The sequence below is a fragment of the Carettochelys insculpta genome, chromosome 6 (assembly GCF_033958435.1).
Source record: "Carettochelys insculpta isolate YL-2023 chromosome 6, ASM3395843v1, whole genome shotgun sequence".
Lineage (NCBI taxonomy): Eukaryota > Metazoa > Chordata > Testudines > Carettochelyidae > Carettochelys > Carettochelys insculpta.
In genome coordinates, this window is record NC_134142.1 from 100,535,535 (window position 1) to 100,556,132 (window position 20,598).

Below are 20,598 nucleotides of genomic sequence, written 5' to 3' on the forward strand. Positions count from 1 at the left end.
ATCGCGATTTGTGGCTGGTGGAAGGGCACCCCTACCAGTAAGTTCTTGGGATCTGCCCACCATGCCAGAGACCTGCGCACCTCCGCTGTGAGCGATACTGCCCTGTGGATGGTATGGACTATTGGTTTGTAAACGCTCGCCAGCCAATGCTGCAGGCCCCGCATGTGCAGCCTGGCATTCTGTACCACGAACGTAGTGGTCGCCACGTGCCCCAACAGTTGTAGACATGTTAGGATTAGCACTGTGGGGCTGTACATCATCACTTGTACCAGGGATTTGATGGCACGGAAATGGGCCTCGGGCAGGTATACTCTTGATGTAGTAGAGTCTATGCGTGCCCCTATGAACTCTATATTCTGCGTAGGCTCGGTCTTTGATTTCGAGAGGTTGATAACTAGGCCCAACGAGGCGAATGGGTTTGTAGTGACGTGTATCATGCGTAGGACCTCTGCCTTTGAGGCCCCTTTCAGTAGGCAGTCATCCACGTATGGAAAAATGAACACACCCTGTCTGTGTAGGTAAGCTGATACTACCGCCAGTGTTTTGGTGAACACTCTGGGTGCCGAAGAGAGACCGAACGGAAGAACTCTGTATTGGAAGTGCTCCCTGCCTACTGTGAAGCGGAGGAAACGTCTGTGTGCCGGGTGAATAGTTATATGAAAATACGCGTCCTGCAAGTCGAGGGCTGCAAACCAGTCTCCACCGTCCAATGCCGTAAGTATGGAGGCAATTGTAATCATCCTGAAACGCTGTTTGCGCAGATGCTGGTTGAGGGCCCGTAGGTCCAGGATTGGTCTCCAGCCCCCCCCGTCTTCTTCTCTGTTAGGAAGTACCGGGAGTAGAACCCTTTCCCTCGGAATTGTTCCGGAACTCTCTCCACCGCCCCAATGAACATGAGATGGTCCACCTCCTGTTTTAAATCTTGTCTCATGGGAGGGGTCCTTGAAGGAGGACTGGGTGGGCGGTTTTGGTGGAGGTAGTGATTGGAAGGGGATCGTGTATCCCATGGCTATAATCTCCAGTACCCATTTCTCTGTGGTGATGTTTTGCCATTGAGAGTAGAACGGTTTGAGCCGATGGTGGAACATGTGCTGGGATTGGCATTGAGGGATGGTGTTGAGATTGCAGTCCTTGACTTACCCGTCGAACTTGCTGTCTCAAAGCTTGCCCCGAGGGTGAGAGACCCTGTCTGGGGAGTCAGCTGGGGGCCCTATACTGTTGCTGCTCGTGGTGGTGCCCTTGGTCATAACTTCGTTGGTATTGCATACGCTGAGGTTGATAAGCGTAGCACCTTTGCTGGGGGTAAAACTTCTTCCTCCTGTATGAAGGGGTATATATACCCAGGGTCCTAAGTGTGGTTCTTGAGCCCTTGCTGGACTGTAGGACCGAGTCAGTCAAATCTGCGAATAACTTCTGTTTATCAAATGGAAGGTCTACGATTTTTGTTTGCAGATCTCTGGGAATGCCAGACGTCTGGAGCCACGATTCCCTACGCATTACCACTGCTGTGGCTGTGGAGCATGCTGCCATGTCTGCCACGTCCAGGGCAATCTGGACTCCTGTTCATGAGGCCGCGTAGCCCTCTTGGACGATCGCTTTTAGCACCGGTTTCTTATCCTCTGGAAGGAAATCCATGAGGGAAGCAAGTCTGGAATAATTGTCAAAGTCGTGGTTTGACAGGTGTGCTGCATAGTTGGCCATTCTGAGTAGTAAGGTAGAGGAGGAATAGACCTTCCTACCGAACATGTCTAATTTCCTCGCATCTTTTTCTGATCCTCCTGATTTATACTGGGGTGTCTTGGATCTCTGCTGTGATGATTTGACTACCAGGGAATTTGGTTGGGGGTGGCTAAACAGGAATTCCATGCCCTTGGCTGGAACGAAGTATTTCTTATCTGCCCTCTTATTTGTGGGAGGGGTAGTGGCTGGAGTCTGCCATATGTTGGTGCCTGATTCCATAATCACTTCATCAAGTGGGATAGCGATCTTAGATGAAGCCGGGGGTCTTAAATTTTTCAGGAGTTTATGATCTTTCTCCTGCACCTCCGCTATGTGAATGTCCTGTGTTTGTGCTACCCTCTTGAATAGTTCTTGGAATTGCCTAAGGTCATCCAGAGGGGGAAATATCCCCGGGGACAGTCCCCTCATCTGGGGAGGACGAAGCGGCATCGCTATGATATACCTCCCCTAATTCCTCCGATTCCTGGATTTGTTCATATACTTGCCCTTTTGAGGATTCAGAGGGGAGGTCCAGGGCCGGTGGACCAACATCTGCCTGGGGAGGCTGTGTCCTTCTCACGGGGTGAGACTGTGTGAAGGGGTGTTGGCAAGGTGTGGGGTGGGAATCTACCCCAGGATCTGGACCCCCTGTGCCGGTGTTCAGTATGGTAGGGACAGCCATAACAGCAGGAGCAAGGGCCTGGTGATGGGGATCTAGACCATGATCGGAAAACATACGCATGGGGTCTAGACAAGCGTGACCTCCGTGATGACGCTGATAGCGGTGGGGATGCTCTGTGATAGTATTCATAGGGGTCCCTACTGGAGATTGGCAAAGGTTGTCTGAGCCAGGGGGATAGTGGTTGAAGGAACTGGGATGGAGGTCTGAAGTAGGCCATTGGAGTTGCTGCCCAATGTATTTCTGGGGGGTGAGCTAGATGATAACGGCAACGTGGTGGCCTCCGGGGATGGGCTGCGGTGCCGTGTTTTAGCCTTTGCTTTTTCCCGTCCCTGCAAAGCAGGCGCTGCCCCCTCCCGTGCCAGGGACCTCGGTGCCGCTGTGGGTGCCGCGCTCGGTGCCCCTGTGCACGGCGCCACACGGATAGCTTCCTCCAGCACCATTGGGTCCCATGCCAGGCACCCCTGCTCTGACGCCGTCAGTGCCCCAGGGCTTGGTGCCGTGGGAGTTAGTGCCGCCGATGCCGGCGCCTGCGGCACCCCCGGTGCCGAGTGCTTAATGGTCGGAAGCTCCGGCACAGCCGCGTGCACTACGGTCATCCCGCTTTGAGCAGCCCGTGGGTCACAGGCCTGTGTTCCACTCGTCCTGCTCGCAGATGTTACCAGCAAGGATCGAGCTGGAGAAAGTTTCCTTTTCTTTTGAACAGAGGAGGTTTCGGGAAGCTGCCTTCCTCCTGTACAACCCTGAGGGCCCCTCCTTATGGGGCTTCTCCGATGGTTCAGGTTGGAGGGCCTTATCAAATAAAATCATTTTCAGCCTCATCTCCCTGTCCTTTCTGGCTGTGGCCGTGAGATTGGAGCAGTGAGGACACTTTTGTGGAAAGTGGGTCTCCCCGAGGCAACGAATGCACTCGTTATGCCCATCTGAGGCAGGCATGGCCTCACGGCATGAGGCACATTTCTTAAACCCCGGCAAGGACATCTCGACCCGGGCGTTTAGTCTTTGAATGTTAATGGGACACTTAACAGCTTATCAGTCCTGGAAAAAAAAAACAACGTTCACGGCTTTTAGGATAGCAGATCGCTTAAGGAGGCCGCCTCCATTCTTCTCTTTCTCCCTCTTTTTTTTTTTTTTAAAACTATATCCACATTTAACAAAAACAACTTTAACAATGCTAACTAAAACTATCAGAATAATAACTATTAACAAGATAAACAAAATTAAGATATAGTCTTATCTTTCTCAGGCATTGGAGCCAGAGTGGAATCCATCTGCAGCCGTCGGCGGTTGAGAAGGAACTGGCGGGGACCGGATCGCGCATGTGACCAAAGGCGCGCGAAGGGCCGGCGCGCATCGGCGCATGCGTCACCCGATGAAGACTGCTAAAGATTTCCGATCTGCGGCGCCCGGGTGAGCCCAACACCTACTGTGGAGCACCCATGGGGACCACTCGAAGAATAAACATTCTTCCAATTTGTCACATGTGCTTATGATGATTAGCACAGGTGCTCACCCAGGCAAGGCAGCCTGCCAACCAACAGGGAACCCCTGAGGGCACTGATACCACCCACACAGAATGGGTACACTAGCAGGGCATGGCAAGGATGGGGGTTTGGTATCACACCCACTAATACGTGGGGACAGTGCCACAGTCTCCGTGCTACTCCTAGGAAACAGCTGAAATTGCACCACTCCCAGCCATCTCGGGGTGATTGTTACCGGCTACGCAGGATTCAAAGCCTTTCTTTAGTTACCCTTTCTTTGCTGCAGAAAGTCAAGTTGCTGTAATTGTGTCTGTGATTATTAGGTCATCTCCCAGTTTTGTGCAAATTCAAAGGCCAGAAGGAATTTATTTTTCTAATATTATCTGATAAAGTTTTGTATAATGTAAGGTGGTGAATATGAAAAGACACAAACCACAAGCGTGGCAGGCTTTGAACTTCTGTTGGATACCACAGAGACCTAAGGAGCATCATTGATATCTCCTTCAGAAGAGATTCAGTGGACCAGTAAAAAAATCTTACAGATTAAGCAACTTTTTAGTTAGACAATCTCCCGCTTAAAAAAAAAAAAAACGAACAAAACAAGCCCACAAAACAACACAAATGCCTTAAAGCTATAAAATGGATCAAAGTTCCTTTTCTGGGGACAAATCATCCATAAATGATTAATGTATGAAAATTCTATGTTGAGAAGCAGCAAGCAGTAGTTTTTCTGAGCCACATACACCAACAGAACTATCATTTATTCTGGACATTAGAGAACAGGCTGGGTGATTTTCTGAACTGAATGCATCCCCACAGCACTGAACTGCCATCCTATCCTAACCTCTCCATTTTTGATGCCTAGTTTTGGACTAAAAAGCAATTTAAATCTGCTTAGTTTTCTGAAAAAACACAACTGACATTTCAGGCAGACAGGTTCAACCCTAAGCAACACAATTTCCATTCTTCCAATATTCAGATATTTGAATATTCATTCCACTCTGATTATGACAGCCAAAAGACTTGCGACTGAATGAAAAAGAAGTTTAAGAGGATGTCTGGTTAATACAGTTCCCAGCTTGGAAATGTAACAACCCTAATGGTTTAGTAAGATTTTTGCTTCCAGGAAATACGTTACATATTAACGAAGCAAAATATTCAAGCATTTCTTACCTTGCCCTGAACTGTGAGAAAAAGAAAGAAAGAAAATTCAGCATCTTCTCAGCATCAACACTTGAGCTTGGGCCAGAATAAGATGCAAGCAAACACAGCAGTTTTCTGGATTGACTAGTTATACAAAGGATATGTCAGTCACATTAGAGAGTTCTGAAGATATATGAATACAGTTCTCCCTTCCTAATATTACTTTTTCACATGAACAATTCCTGTGATTGCCCTAAGGAAATTATAAGATCAAATGGGAGGACACATGGGTCATGACGCAACCTATTAAGTGGCATAGCGCTCCTTGGGAAGAAGAAAAAAATACCCTCCTACCTGACTGAATTCCAGCTGAGGGACCATTAAGGAAGAAAAACTCTTTATTCTGAGGCCCTGTGGTAGCAGTATCAGTTAAAAAGACAAACACATTTTTAAAAAATTTTGAAAAAAGTAACGAACATCATGGCAGAGAGCCCCTAAATGGATCTTAAAAAAAGAATGGTAAGCCTTGGGAATAGCCAAAATGCCTCTCAGAAGCTCAGAAGTTAAATAGCTTGGTAAGGAAAAAACCAGAGCTGGGTAATAACCAGAGGCAAAATGTTATCTAGCAACATAAACCAATAATAATGAATGATTAACCCTGTGTCCATTTCATTGAGTTCCTAATTTGACCACAAAAACCTAATAACATGAATTAGATATATTAATTAGGTTTGAACTTCTTCCCAACACCAATTGCACTGGGACCTCTATGATGTCAGATGTAGGTTAAAATTTCACTTGAATTGCTCTAAATAGTCTGTCCAAAATAGATTCTGCTTAAAATACTGAACAATAAAGGTTTACCTTAGCTATGTCATCATAATTAATGAACACTCCAAGCCAGTATACAGAACAATGACAACACTGATCAGCAATCCTGTTATCAGCATTCTGCACCCTGCAGCAGTTGAATAACACTCTTCCATGCAATCAAGCCAGAGTACCTTAAATCAAATCCTGTCACAGCAATACTCCATCCCCCAGAGCAAGGCGATATCTAAACCAAAGCGGGTTATATTGCATGAGAGAATTACGAACTGCAGAAATATTACAGCTTCTGAGTAGTCTCGCTTACCTTGCCCTTGAAGATGTGTGAGTTTTTGTATATGAAATCTCGATAGCTTTCAGTACGTATTTTATCCTACAAAGTAAGCATAAACACAGTCCACACAGTTATGGACAAATGACAGCCTCAAGATGATGAAGCAGTCTTTTAAATGGTCATTTTTAAGAACATATTGCCTAGTTAACCCTTCACCACTCTACATGTTAAAAAGTCACAGGGACACATCCAGCCGTGAGATTTCAGGATTTCCCATACAACAGTCTTACAGAATTTCCATTATTTATGAAGCAAAGACAATGTGCAATGCTACAAATTGTAGCACGCAGTAACAAAGCATCCATATTATATATAGTTCTAGTTACACTACCACCTTCTGGGAGTAAGCAGATACTTGTAATTTTTGTTCAGATTGAAAGTGTTTGAATAAGCTGCACATTTTAAAATATCTGTTTTATACTTACTCTCTGCCCTTTCCAGGAACACTGATAAATAAAAGGTAGTATCTGATCTCATACCCAAATCAACATCTTGAGCCCTGACATTTGGGCATGAACACGTGTAGTGCAAATATTATACACAAAAAAAAAAACTGGCGGTATAAACAAGCTGGTGATCAGGTCCTGATACCAGATCACCCTCACTCAGGTCTAGAAGCATATTTAAGTACAAATATATGGCTTGTAGTTTTCTAGAAGACAACAAATTAATCACTGGAGCTGCAGACCACACTGTGAAATAATATGCTCACTGCTAATACTAATGACCAACCACTAATTCAACACCTCCCACAGAACTGGTAGGCTTTCAAGCACACATCTGAATATCTGTGGATTAGTATGGGAGCTGGCAGAGTAGCTCAACTTAACAGTGAGTAACACTGACACTCTTTATCTGTGTAGGCACTCAAATGGAGAGTAAGCCATATGTTTTAGAGTCCCTGCTATAAGAGCCAGACATGTGACAGGATGACAGGAAAATTAAAAACCCATGATTACAACTATGACTCTGGCTTGGACAGTGTAAAACAATATTGTATTAAAGAAGAGAGCTGAACCCTAGTGTATGTACGTAAAGCTAAAGCTCTAGGATTTAATATTATGGAAGATAAAAGAATAATCTCTCTAGCAGCCAAGAGTTTATTTCTTAAGAGCAAATCAAGTTACTTTGCCTTTGGAAGAGTAAAGCATAAGCATTCCAACTTCTGTCTAAGTGAAAGCCTTCATGTAGATTCCAGTGAGCTCCCTTTTGATTTACGGTAAGTCATTTGTTCACAGGTCAATATTTGAAAAATAAATTTATTACAAACCCAGGATATTTTAATCAAATATTTAAAGAATCACAGCTTGCAATGTTTTGATAAAAATGTGAACAATAAAAGCTTTAATTAGGATCACCTAAATTGTATTTGCTTATTATGAGGGCAGATTTTAAGAAGTTAGGTATTTTTGGGCTTCCAGATTTGCTGAAATCACAAAAATGTAAAAGGTTCGCCATCAATCAAGAAAGCAGTCAGGTGGAAAGCTTTCAGCCTCACCTATCACACTGCCTCAGTATAGCCCCAACTTAATCAATAGAATTCCAACAGCTCTCCTTACTACATGTACTGCTGCTTGCACGACCTTCATTTATTTTAGGTCTCTATTCAATTCCTTCTCTCCTCCCACCAACCCTTTCAGTGCAATAAACTTACTTATTTTTCGAGGTATTGTCAGACACTCCTCAAGCAATTTTTAATTAAAGTGACCCATCAGCTGTGCTCATCAATTTCAAGCAGCAATACTCCTGTCCTTTGAAATACTATGAAAGGGGACAGTACCAGGTGTCCTACCCATGGCCCAAGGGCCAGAATCCAGCCAGTACAGCCTGCAGTAGCACCATTCTGAAAGCTGGTTGGGCAGCTCCAAGCCACAGAGAGGTGACTGTGTTAGTCTGTATCTTCACAAAACAAAAGAGCAGTCCTGTAGCACCTTTAAGGCTAGCAAAACAATTTATCAGGTGATGAGCTCTCGTGGGGCAGATCTAAAAAAGTAGGTCTGCCCCACAAAAACTTATCACCTAATAAATTATTTTGTTAGTCTGCGAAGTGTTACATAACTGCTTTTTTGTATAATGATTTAATTTCAACTTAGTGAGGCATTATTTTACTAAATAATAACTTCACCAAAAATTTCTACGTGTTGGGCTTTCACTGGAAGCTAAAAAGATAAGTACACACAAGAATTTACGCATGCCAGAACTTGGGTATTTTCCAAGTCTTTTTAAGCTAAAATCAAATTCAGTAAATATATCTCATCACAAAAATTTCCTGAAGCCCGTGAAACAGAAAGATTTATCACAAAAAAAACCAAAACAATCAGTTTGGGACTTTTCCTATAGCACCAAGCCAAGGTTTGTTATTATCAACAGAACTGCTAATTTTTTTTCTCCACATCTGAAAAAAGTAATTTAGATCTTGTATCACATTTACTCTGCATGCACTTAACTAAAAAATTATCTCTAACATCATATTTAAAAGTTATTCTATTCGTCTGCTAGAAGTGAACCTGATTAATTCCGATATTTTCCACATTTGGCACACTTCTCTTCTCCACTACACTCTTAATTTTGGAAAGTGTGTTACTTTTTATATCCCAGACCCCTATGCCAGGAAGGCATTTCTGTAAGAATGCATCACAGAAATACACCGGCTGCTCCATGCTGAACCATACAACAGATGCAGAGGTTTTTCTGAGGCTAGGACCCCTAAATGTTCCAGAAAGTAGGAAGTCTAAATCTGCTAGCTGTGCTGTACAAAAGCGACTCTAGTTCATGGCTTCATATTTTAAGTGGTTCTATTTAGATGTACATGATCGTTGATCATCATGAAGTTGCACACTTTTTTTTGCTCTGAAATACAAACTCCTATCCTTATACATTATTATTTTTTTCAGACAGGAGATCCTAAAGATCTTGGATCAAAGTAATTTCATTTTATGATTAGCTTTTGACTTTCAAGATAAAAAGGATTTCTGTTCGGTTTTGAAGAGTTCCTAGCCGTTTCCTTGTAAGATATTTTTCCATTTTAAAATTCTGTGCTATTTAGATAATCCTAGCAATGGTTTGTTTAATGTATTGATAAGCATTATACTGGAGTTCAAATAGTTTCTGAAAAACCACATCAATTGGAAATGCTAGCATTTCGCATGGTTTTTGCTTGCTAAATTTTCATCTGAAGAGAATAAAAAAAGAAGGCCATTTACTGTTAATACAATAAAAGAGTGCATGGAACTCAGCCACATTTGTACAGCAAAAGAAACAAAGGCAATAAGAGCACACTAGGTTACAGAGCTTGAGAGATGAATATGGTCTTAATAGCAACCAAGTATGCCTGTAAGATCAATATATTTTTATGACATTTCTAATACTTCTGATAAAGAATGTATACAACAGTGAGCTAGAAACAACAGCAGCTGAAAATAAGGGTTTTCTTTTTAAATTATTCTTTCACTCTAGTTCCAAAAATAAGTTATCAAGCACCAAAAGGGTTAAAAATGCAGCTCCTCTGCAGCGTATATTCATGGGCACGTAGCTTTTTTCATTCCCTCTTTCCTTCCTATGTATGAGTAAGACGCATTTGTACTGACTTTCTAACCTTCAGCATCTCTTTGTGTATCCCATAATGCCCATACGAACTGAAGTAAACGCCATCCTCGTCGTCCTGGAGTTCCGCAATGGCGCTAGATGACGATGAGCTGCTTCTGACATCCACGTTCATCACAAAATCTTGTGCAAATTGTCTGTAATCAATTTGAAACATACCCTTGAGACATGTTTACGGGACCATGAAAAAGGAGGAGGGGTGGAAGGGAGAGGTGAGAGGAGATAGGCCCTCTGCAGTCTGCATTCCTTTTCACAGCACCAAAATTATTATGCCTTAACCATGTTGAAACGCCCCCTGCTGGTTTCTAGAAGAAGCTGCTACACAACGATTTGCTATTCTCTCTGCATTTCAACACCAGCATTTTTTCTGCATTTTAGCAGCGTGAAGTTTGCCGTGGTTTTGTTCAACTGCCTGTTCTACGCTCATCCTTCATCTATTTTGATAATGCATACCAATCACAACCCACCTGATTTAGGATTTCATTAAGATCAGTTTTGTAGAGGGAGATTCCCATTTTGTAAGCTGTTCCTATGATGACAGTACGTCAGAAGTCAAATATTATAAGAGATTATATTAACCAGCGACATGGTTCAGTATTATGGCCCTCTTAAAAACTATGCCTAAAATCATTCACATAGGTACTTTTTATAGCAGGCTGACTATATTAACAGCCAACAACATTTTTTACAATGTCAACATTGATACAAAACTATAAAAAGATTTTAATGCAAGTTGATTTTTATTTGTAAAGAATTTTTCCCCTCTATACTACCACTCAATGGTTGTCTAACTTTGGGAACCTACTTTTAAAATTTGGACTTGTTTGTATAAAATACTTCAGAATAATTTTATTAGTGTACTGAAAATTTAATTATTTTCATTGTAATCATTTTTGTCCTGGAAGTGAAAACATTTTGTGCCACTAAGAGAAAAGTTTCTAATTAAACACAATTTTAGCCTGATGCTGCACTTTACTCTTGAATAGCAGCCCTGCTCATGTGAGCAAAGTTATATGCCTGCTCAGTATGTGCAGGAGCAGGGTCTGATTTGTGTCTTATTTTCTCATATTGCAGTTCTGTACATTTCAAATAAGATAAACTTTCAACAGTAGCATTTAAGAATAGAATGTTGCTTTATTCATTATAAATTTTAGTTTAAAGTTGTTCAACAGCACTTATTTTCTAATTAGCTATATAAAAAGTTAATCTGGCTTAATAAAAAGGGTGTTTTGCTTTTTGATTTTTTTTACTTTGTTAAGTGGAATCATTAGTTCACTCACAACAAAGTGAATCTGAAGACTGTCAAGATAGATCAGGATAAATATAAACAAGGAACAAAAGCACTGCCATTCAAATGGACACTCTTGATAGATTCAAGATAAAATGTGACACGTTTCAATCTGTGGACTGTTTAAGTATTGTATGAGGCAATTTATGTTTAGAAGACACAGTAACTTTTGCCTGCAATTAAGCAAAAAGACTGTTAATATTACTCTGTTGCCACACGCAATTGCACTTTCAATCTGTCAGCTCAAACTGAACATGATTAGAACACAACTATTTGGACTACCAACTTTTAAGAAAAACCCAGGTGTGCCCTAAGAAATATTTGTGATTCATTAAGAGACAGTAATCACACTAACTGCTGGAGACAGCTTCTAATACTAGTTGAACCTGTAGCTTGAAATTCTCTAATCTGAAATATCCATAAACCCAGCATGGTTTTAGTTAGCTGGATGACCACTCATCACCGGTATGGTCAAGTTTCCCATGGCCCCATAAAGTTTGTTTCCGGTCACCAGTTCTGGCTCTGTGTTCTGTACTATTATTTAGTCATAATTTAACCCTAAATGTCTTCTAAGAGCACAGTGAGCAGTGAAAGCATTGGTAATGCTGCTAGACAATGCTGACTTCCCATAGTTTGGCAAATTCTCTCGTCTGGCTCCAGGCAAGTCCTGAGGGTACTGGATTAGAGATGCAGTTTTATAAGCCTCCAGGCTCTGATGAGATGCAGAAGTATGAATGCAGTAATTTAAAGTATTTTTATATCTGTAGAGATGTTAATGCTTACATACCAATTCAGGAAATGTAGCTACAAACCCCTCATTTTTGTTAAGTTTAGGGTACAGTCTCTAAAGTTTTATTTGCACCAGAAGAACATCGTACATAAACTGGGATTTAAAAAAAAAAAAAATCATGGTACAAGAAAAGGCTTCCACTTTCTGAAGATCATGCCAATACTCCATGAAAGTACTAACTTCTTATTAAAGAGCTTCAAATGCAGCATGCTCTTGGTAAGTGCAATTACTAGGCTCTGAATAAGTTTACATTCCACAGGCCTGTGACATACGCCCAGCTGTAGTTCTACAACTTGAAAGGATATGGTGGACTCAAACAGGGCATACTAAGGGATTAGAGAGGTTCAACCTGTACACTAAGATACATTGTTACAGATCAATTCTCACCTAACCCTTACTTCAGTTAAAATTCCTCAAAACAGAGCTGATCTTCTCTCCAGTCTGGGTTTAACAGTTTCCTGTCCTCTGAGTTCTCTGAGGAGGTATTTTCAAATGCAAGCTGAAAATGATGCTAACTGCTTCCTACTCCTTAAACAGAATTGCCCCAGGGCGGGAACACCTTTGATTTACCTTTCCATCCCAATGGAAGAATACCAGAGTCAAAATGGATTTCAGCACCAGGCAGCATGGTCACATAGCTTTGTAGGATCAACCACAGTTTGGGATTACAGGAAAAGCAAATCCATTTACAGATGGTTGCCTTAAGCCCTGGCCACAAAACCCAAAGCACCGTTAATGGCTCTCACAATAAATTGATTATCATCAGGTTTACACTTCATATTTCAGACATCACATACAAGAATGATACATGCACACAGACAACATACATTCAGGGACTCACAGGCTCTTGAACAATAGGTTACTTGATTTGTTTTGCATAAAGCATATTCAAGTTATACAAATTTATATTCAAAAACATATTTCCATAAAAATATGGGGCATAGTGTCACAGACTCCCTGCAGTCCTAGCCTTCTACCTGCATCTGCCAACAGCCAGCAACTTCTTAGATGAAGGCGATTCAAAATACATTATTACTTCACCTTTCCAATGTCTCTGCTTGCTTCAACTGGAATGGCTGCCATTGTCGTCCTGAACTAATGTTTTGGCAGGTTTTCATAAATTCCAGGAGACCCAACAAAGTCTGAACTCCTTTTATATTTGTGTAGCTGCACCACCAAAAATGACATATTCCTAAACTTCATGAGCTAAAGTTAACATGCACAACAATGTTAAGATCAGCTGAACTATTCTTGATAGTACTCCCTATATTTGAGTTTGGGGATAACGGATCAGTGAAAGGTGAGAAATTTGCAATGGGGATTCCTCAATGCTAGGAGTTTGAGTCTGCTATAGATGGCTTGGGGCTGGAGGAAGGGGAAGTAATCTGTTTCATTGCTTGGGAGTTTTATCTAGACATTTACTCGACTGTGCTTTAATTTGTAAAAATGTTTTAAAAACACCACAGTCGACACTATTTGCAAAGCGGTAAAACACAGACAGCACCAACAGGAGGTTAGTTTTGACTTACACTTGAATTCTGCAGCGTGCATGTCTGGTGACCACTAGCCTTACCTTCACACACTCCTATCTACTATCCACAGTTCTGCCAAATGTTTCAGAAGAAGCTTCAGTCAAAAACACCTTACCTCATTTTCTGAAGATCTTCCTGCGCTCTGCCTAATGCTGTTTCTGCAAGCTTTGCTCTTTGCTCCGCACATTTCAACTGCGCAAGGACCGCTGTGTTATCACTCAATCCATTGGGGTGTGAGATGTTTGTTGACTCATACAGATCCTCTACGTCTAATGACATAGAACAACAAATGTTACCTTCCTGTGACTAACCAGAAACACTGGAGAAAAAAAAATTAGCTTAGACTTAGGGACCACGTATACCTTTGCTTTGATTTAATGGAACTGTGCCTTCGAGGGAGTGGGGGACATCAGAAGGACACTGCATAAGGCTGGATCTATGACAACAGAATTTCTGGAACCAGTGGCACTGGAACACTCTTTAGAATGAGTGCGCTGACAGCTCTTGGTCCCCAACCTTTTTACTTCACACCATTCCCTACCCCTGCCCGTGCCCCCTCTCCACAGAGCTGGAGGCCAGAACTGGGCTGTGGGTCTGGAAGGAAGGGGAGGAAGGACACAAACAGAGGTAAGGTGGCTGAGGCTAGGACGAAAGCTTCAGGAAGGATCAGAGCCCTGGGCACAGAGGTCAACAGCACTGGCATTCCACCAAAACCTGGGGATTCTGCTGTGCTCCCACAACTATATGTAGAATTGGTCAGGGCCATGGAAGATGAGGAAATAGTACTTCCATGCCATTAAGAACAGGAAAAAAAAATCAGTGTCTCTTCCCTAAAGACAGACCCCAATACGAAGTCAGAAGGACACGCAGTGGAAAGATGCCTAGCAAGAGAAAGAGCACATACACGCATGCAACCTTAGAAACCACCACCCTGGAGATAAACAGTAAAGCACTAACAAAGCCACAGAACAGAATTGGACATCAAGGCCATCACAAGCCATTGGTAAGGGAGTCACAAGCACAGGATATACTGAAGACCTAAGTAAGAAGGCTTTTCCCAGGTTTTGTCCAGCATCTTTGAGGTTACGTCAATATCTCCCACAACTGCAAAATCACAGCTTCCTCTAGATACAGTCTGGATGTTCTAAAACATGAACTTCAGATATAGAGAGAGAATAATCTCTAGTAACAGGAATAATAATTTAGAATTAAAATTAATATCCTGGCTAGTAGTAATACTCTTTCTGCCCAAGAGATAAAAGTGAAAGAGACAGCCAATATAAAATGTGAAATAGTTTTCTGTGACAAGATAACTGCTTCTCATGTATTTATTCACGTGTATTCAGATTAATGGTAAATACCTAAACGGAATACAGGTTGAACTTCTCCAGTCCAGCAATCTTGGGAGTTTGACTGGTGCCGAACAAGAGAATTTGTTCAACCAAGGGACATCAATATTGTCTAGCATTTCCGCTGCTTTCTGGGCTCTTAGAAGACATTTGGGGTAAATTACAGATAAATAAAAGCACAGAATACATACGCCTGGTGACTAAACAAATTTTATAGGATAACTTGACCATGCCCATGAGAAGTGGAAAACCAACTAACTGAAATCATTCCAGACTATGGATGTTGCTGGACAAGAAAGGGTCAGCCTGTATTTAAAGATGTGGAAATTCCATAAACATTTAGAACATAAGGGGTGCATCTGCACTAGAAAGTAACTTGTAAGCTAGGCACTACATTGAAGTAGCCAGCAGAGAGTCTACACACATTTTTCCTTACTTCCAAGTTAACTTCAAAGTCCTTACTGCCTGCATTCTCGGGAATGGAGTACTGCCCTACTTTGAAGTTTAACTTTGAAGTAGGGTGCGTGTAGACATTATACTTCAAAGTAAAAAACTTCAAAGTTATTTTTGTAGTGTAGACACAGCCAAGGACAGTCATACTGGGTCAGGACAAAGGTCCATTTAGCCCAGTATCCAGTCTTCAGACAAGAGGCCAATGCCATATGACCCAGAAGGAGTAAAACAGAACAGGTAAATCAAAGTGTTCCCTATCCTGCCATCCATTTCCAACCTCTGACAAACAGAAGCTAGGGACACCATTCCTACTCATCCTGGCTAATAGTCACTGATGGATCTAACCGCCATGAATTTATCCAGTTCTTTTTTGAGTCTTGCTGAAGTACCGGTCTTCGCAACCTCCTCTGGCAAAGAGTTCCACAGGCCTACTCTTCACCGTATGAAGAAAATCTTTTTGTTAGTTTTAATCTGCTACCCATTAATTTCATTTGGTGACCCCCTAGTTCTTATCTTTTTTAGAGTTACAGGTGACAACCCCTGCCCAATCTGCTCATACAATCTCTTTTTTATGCTACAAAATATTCATAGATCTCTTCACTTGAGCATTTTGGATAGCACATTCTCCTAGGAAAAGTAAACATAGTCTCTACAAATAAGAGTAGTATCTCAGATGGGTTGTGGAAGAGGTGAATGTGCTTTTTTCCTAGCAAGGCTATATGCTGAGAAGTCTTACCAAACTGAAGTAAGAGATCATCTTCTAGCTCTGGTTTCAAGTACTCCTCTTCCTCCCAAGGCAGCGGACTGCTGAGAGAATTCAAGTATTCTGCAGGTGGTTTCTAGAGAAAGTTAAATGAGCATATGAAATAAGGTTCTTCAAATTACTGCAGCTTTTTAAACAAAGTAACCTACAAGACAAATATAACGAGTTTGACTTTTCTCACATCATTAAAAGCACTTGAATTATGAATGTCTAAATGACTTATTAAAATAACCAGGCATCAAAAGCTGAGAGAGAAGCAATACTTGGCAACATGACCAAAAGAGCAAGGGAGAGATTCTCAACCTTTATTTCTTCCTGAGGCTCCAAAACACTATAAGAACTCCAGTGCCCACTTATTCCACAACAAAAAAATTTCTACACATAAAAGCCAGAGCTGGCATCAAGGGAAAGCAAGCAGGCCAACTGGCTGGGGCCCCAGAGAGGCTTGCAAAGCTAAAATGTTCAGGCTTTGGCTTCAGCCCTGAGTGATAGAGCTTGGGGTCCTAGGCTCAGCCCAGCACAGCAGGGTGTAAACTTTCTGCCCTGGACACTCTGCATCTAATGCCAGGCCTTCATGGGGACTCCCCAGAGCTCGTGTTAAGAATTGCTGGAGTACAGAAAGGTACTCCTGGATGCTAAATGAGGCTCTGTTGGCAAATGTGACTTGGAAAAAGTCACTTAGGATCCAGTTTTTACAAAGGCTGAGCCCCACAGTTGTGGTTAGTCGTGTATGTTGCACACATCTTAAGGAGAGGAGAAAACGAAACCAGACTTGAAAGATCCAATTCACCATTTGCAACATAGGAATAATAGTCACATATAACTAATTAAGCTGAATATGAAGATGGAAGATAAAAGCACGCACAGGCATACACAGGTCTCAAAATATGCTTGGTTTTGTAAGACCCCATCAAGGCTAATATTAAACTGAATCAAGAGAAAGAGCTAGACTATGTTAATGAGTTGTAATGTATACAGGGACATGAAGCAGCCCCTGGTGCGTTACAGTTTTGTACCAGATATCCTGATAGCAGTATAAACCTATAACAGAGACAAGCACTGAAAAAAAAATCAAATTAGGAGTGAAGCAAGCTTCATTCTCACTGCCAATACTACTGAGGGTTCACTCCTTTTTCACTACCTACCCACCTTAACACCAGACAAAATGATTCTGCATAGCCAAAGCCAGTGGCTGAGAAAACCCCTCCCTATATCAACAAGAGCAGCTGTTGCTATTCCAGCTCTAGTCAGGCTAATGGATAGATTCCACTAATTTCACCTACCCCAATATTAGAGCACAACCACATGAAAGCCAATTACTTGGACTTTATGGAAGACTGGAAACACTGCCCTGAAATTAATAAATATTGTCTCTCAACTTTAAGATATATTTAAAGTGGATTTTACAAAACAAAGGCCTCTTAAGAGGCTCACAGAATGCACAAATTCAATTATAAATTATTTCAAACATGTTTCCACGATCACTTGAGAAATAATGTGGAATTATACCATAAAAACAAATTCAAAATATTTTTCCCCATGCAAGAAGAAATTAAAATGCACATTTACCTTCCTTCTAATGAAGTTTATTAGCTTAATGTATCCATAAAACTCAAGAGCTGAAAAAGAAAAATGCTCATGTAACAATAAAAATCATATGTTTTAAAACAGAGCAAGTGTTAGTTAATAGTTCAACTACCAGAGTTCTCGGAAGCTTACACTATAGTTTAGGCAGCATTAATACATTAGAACTTAACTTTCAGATCCTTTACTTAAAGCTTCAGATTACATTTGCCACACGTTAAAAACTGAAAACTGTCAACATAGCTTACCAAACAGGGAACTCTGTCACTTACCAAACAGCTTTCCGAGAAAGGCAGCAACATACATAGATACACCCATAATAAGCAACATACATAGATACACCCATAATAAGAGTCTTTGGCTAGAAACTGAAGTATAAATGCTAGTATCTTATCCCAGGACAATGTTGGTACACATTAGCAGCTAATTATTAAACCAACTATCAGATAAGACTAATTTATGATAAATAGTATCATCAAATAACTATGTAGCACAGTAACAAAGTGGTGTAAGCAGTGCTTTTATTGTAAATGAAAGAGGAGCCTGTACAGCTCCTCACCTCCTCCCTTCCTCCTCTCTGCCCCACCACCGGCCTCCTGCAACCGGGGCTGCTGCGGGGCCAGTGGAGGATCCAGCTCCAAACCCCATGTTACCAGGGGGCCGGCAGGGCCTCTGACTTCCCATCCCAAAGCAGCATTCCAGCCCCCAGGTTGCTGCAGAAACTCCAGCTCCCGCCCCGCTCTGAAAAAAGGTGACAGCATGCTATACCGACATGTACTGTCACAGAAAAAGCACTGGGTATAAGCATATCCCGTGCTCACTATAAAGAGCAGAACTGTTCTATTAAACTGCTATATTAATCCATCATTTTCTCTAGTTCAAACCAGAAAGTGATGCTTGCTACAGAGACTGTCAATCTTACCTGGGGAAAAATTCCTTCCCTACCCCATATATAGGAATCTATTAAAGCTTGAGCATGTGGGTGAAACCAGACACCTGGAAAATAATTCTCTGATGTAACTCAAAACCCTCCCCATCTCACCTCCCATCTCTGGTAACTAAGATATTTGTTAATAGCAACCACTGATAGGTAATAAGTCATTGTAGGCAACTGGATCACAACATCCCTTCCACAAATGTATCGAACTCAACGTTAAAGCAAGATAGGATTTTTGCTGCCACAACTCTCATTGGAAGGCTAGTCCAGAACTTTACCCCTCTGATGGTGAGAAACCTTTAACTAATTTCAAACCTAAACTTATTGATGGCCAGTTTATATCCACTTGTTCTTGGGCTAATATTAGCTTTTAACCTAAGTAACGCCTCTCACTCACTGGCATTTATCACTGTGACTCACTTAGAGAAAGCAATCATATCTCAACCTCAACCTTCATTAGGTTAGGCTAAACAAGCAAAGCTCCTTAAGTTTCCTCTCATAGGCTGTGGCTACACTACCACTCCCTTTCAGAAGGGCATGTAAATGACAGGGATCGAAACAGTTTAATGAGGTGCTGATATGAATATTCAACACTTCATTAGCATAATAGCAGCCAGTCGTGCTTCGAAAGTGCTGCTAATTCCCTTATTCCCAATTCATTTTGGGAATAAAGGAATTTTGAAGAGTGTAGTTTATTTTGAAGTGTCCGCGTCTACACAGCCAATTTGGTTTGAAAACAGCACTTTCGAAGAGCAACTGACCACTATTATGCGAAAGAGGCACTTGATATACACAACAGAACCTCATTAAACAGCTCTGATCCCTGTCATTTACATGCCTCTTCTGAAAGGGAGGGGTAGCATAGTCAAGGCCATAGGGTAAGCTCTCCATTCTTCCGTTCATTCTTGTGGCACATCCCTGTACACGTTCAGTTTAAATTAAGTCTTTTTTTAAACTGGGGAGACCAAAACTACACAAAGTATTCCAGATGAGGTTTCACCACTGTATTGTATGATACAAGAACTTCCCTACCTCTACCGGAAATAATTTACCCAATGCAACCTAGGATTGCATCAGCCTTTTTTTTATGGGTGCATCCCATTTTGATCACCTTGTTGCAGATGACGCACGTTTCTCTACTCTGTCACATTCAACAGATATGTCTCCAACTAATAGCTAAAATTCTTGTTGTTACTTCAAGTGCATCTTACACAATGAAATATTAATTTTCATCCAATTTCTAGTATATCAGATTTCAAGGTCATCCAGATCTTGTATGTTATTCCAGTCCTCCTCTATATTGGAGGTATTTCCCAATTTTGCAACAAGTGCAAATTTTATTTGCATGCCCCACTTTTTTGTGCCAAGGTCATTAATGAAAGCATGAAATAAGATTAGTCCCAGGACCTGCCTTTGATGAACCCAGTATCCTTTCTCAAGCCTGGCAATCCACTTTTCAGCATGACTTCTTGTAGTGTCTCCGTTATCCAGTTCTTTACCCACCTTTTCAGTCTTGTATCAATCCCTCATCTTTTCCAATTCAACAATTATTTTCCATGCTGAACTGTAGCAAGTGTTTCACTGAAATCCAGGCAGATTTAGGTGTATTGTATTTTCTTTATCTAAAAATAATTAGTTTCTGTCTCAAAGATAACGTCGGTTTAGTACAAGCTACCCTTTATAAAGGTATGTTAAATATTACCCCGATTATCATTTCCTTCTGCATCCTTAACTATTCTCTACCAAAAATTTGTTCTAAGACCTTGCATAGAATTGAAGTCCAACTAATATACCTGTAGATTCCCAGACCACTCCTTCCCACCCCGCTTCTTAAATATAGGTACTACAGTTGCAATTCTGCCGTCACAGGGAATGATCTTTAAATTCACAGATTCAATAACTATCCTGCCATAGTAAAAATAACCATGGCTGTTTAGCTTTTTTTTTTTAATCTACCTGCTGCACTAAACAGAGAAGATGATTCCTGGGTAGGCACGCTCAGATATAACAACAGACTGTCAGTCAGACACTTTTTACCATAGATGGTTCTATCTATAGAGAAGACACAGCTTTATCAATAGATATCAAGTACAAAAAGTGCCCAATACAGAA

General features: G+C 41.4%; 1 protein-coding gene across 2 annotated transcripts in view; it reads right to left on the reverse strand.

The window, feature by feature from the left end:
* Nucleotides 1–20,598, reverse strand: part of PRMT3 (protein arginine methyltransferase 3) — a 116,835-nt gene that overhangs the window by 91,850 nt on the left and 4,387 nt on the right. The window contains exons 4-8 of one of the 2 annotated variants that reach the window (XM_074999019.1): nucleotides 17,535–17,584; nucleotides 15,939–16,041; nucleotides 13,516–13,669; nucleotides 9,783–9,927; nucleotides 6,161–6,226 (exon numbers count right to left, since the gene is read on the reverse strand). In XM_074999019.1, the coding sequence (XP_074855120.1) occupies nucleotides 6,161–6,226; nucleotides 9,783–9,927; nucleotides 13,516–13,669; nucleotides 15,939–16,041; nucleotides 17,535–17,584 (518 nt within the window). The remainder of the gene's footprint in view (nucleotides 1–6,160; nucleotides 6,227–9,782; nucleotides 9,928–13,515; nucleotides 13,670–15,938; nucleotides 16,042–17,534; nucleotides 17,585–20,598) is intronic. The other variant, XM_074999020.1, reaches the window with a different exon arrangement.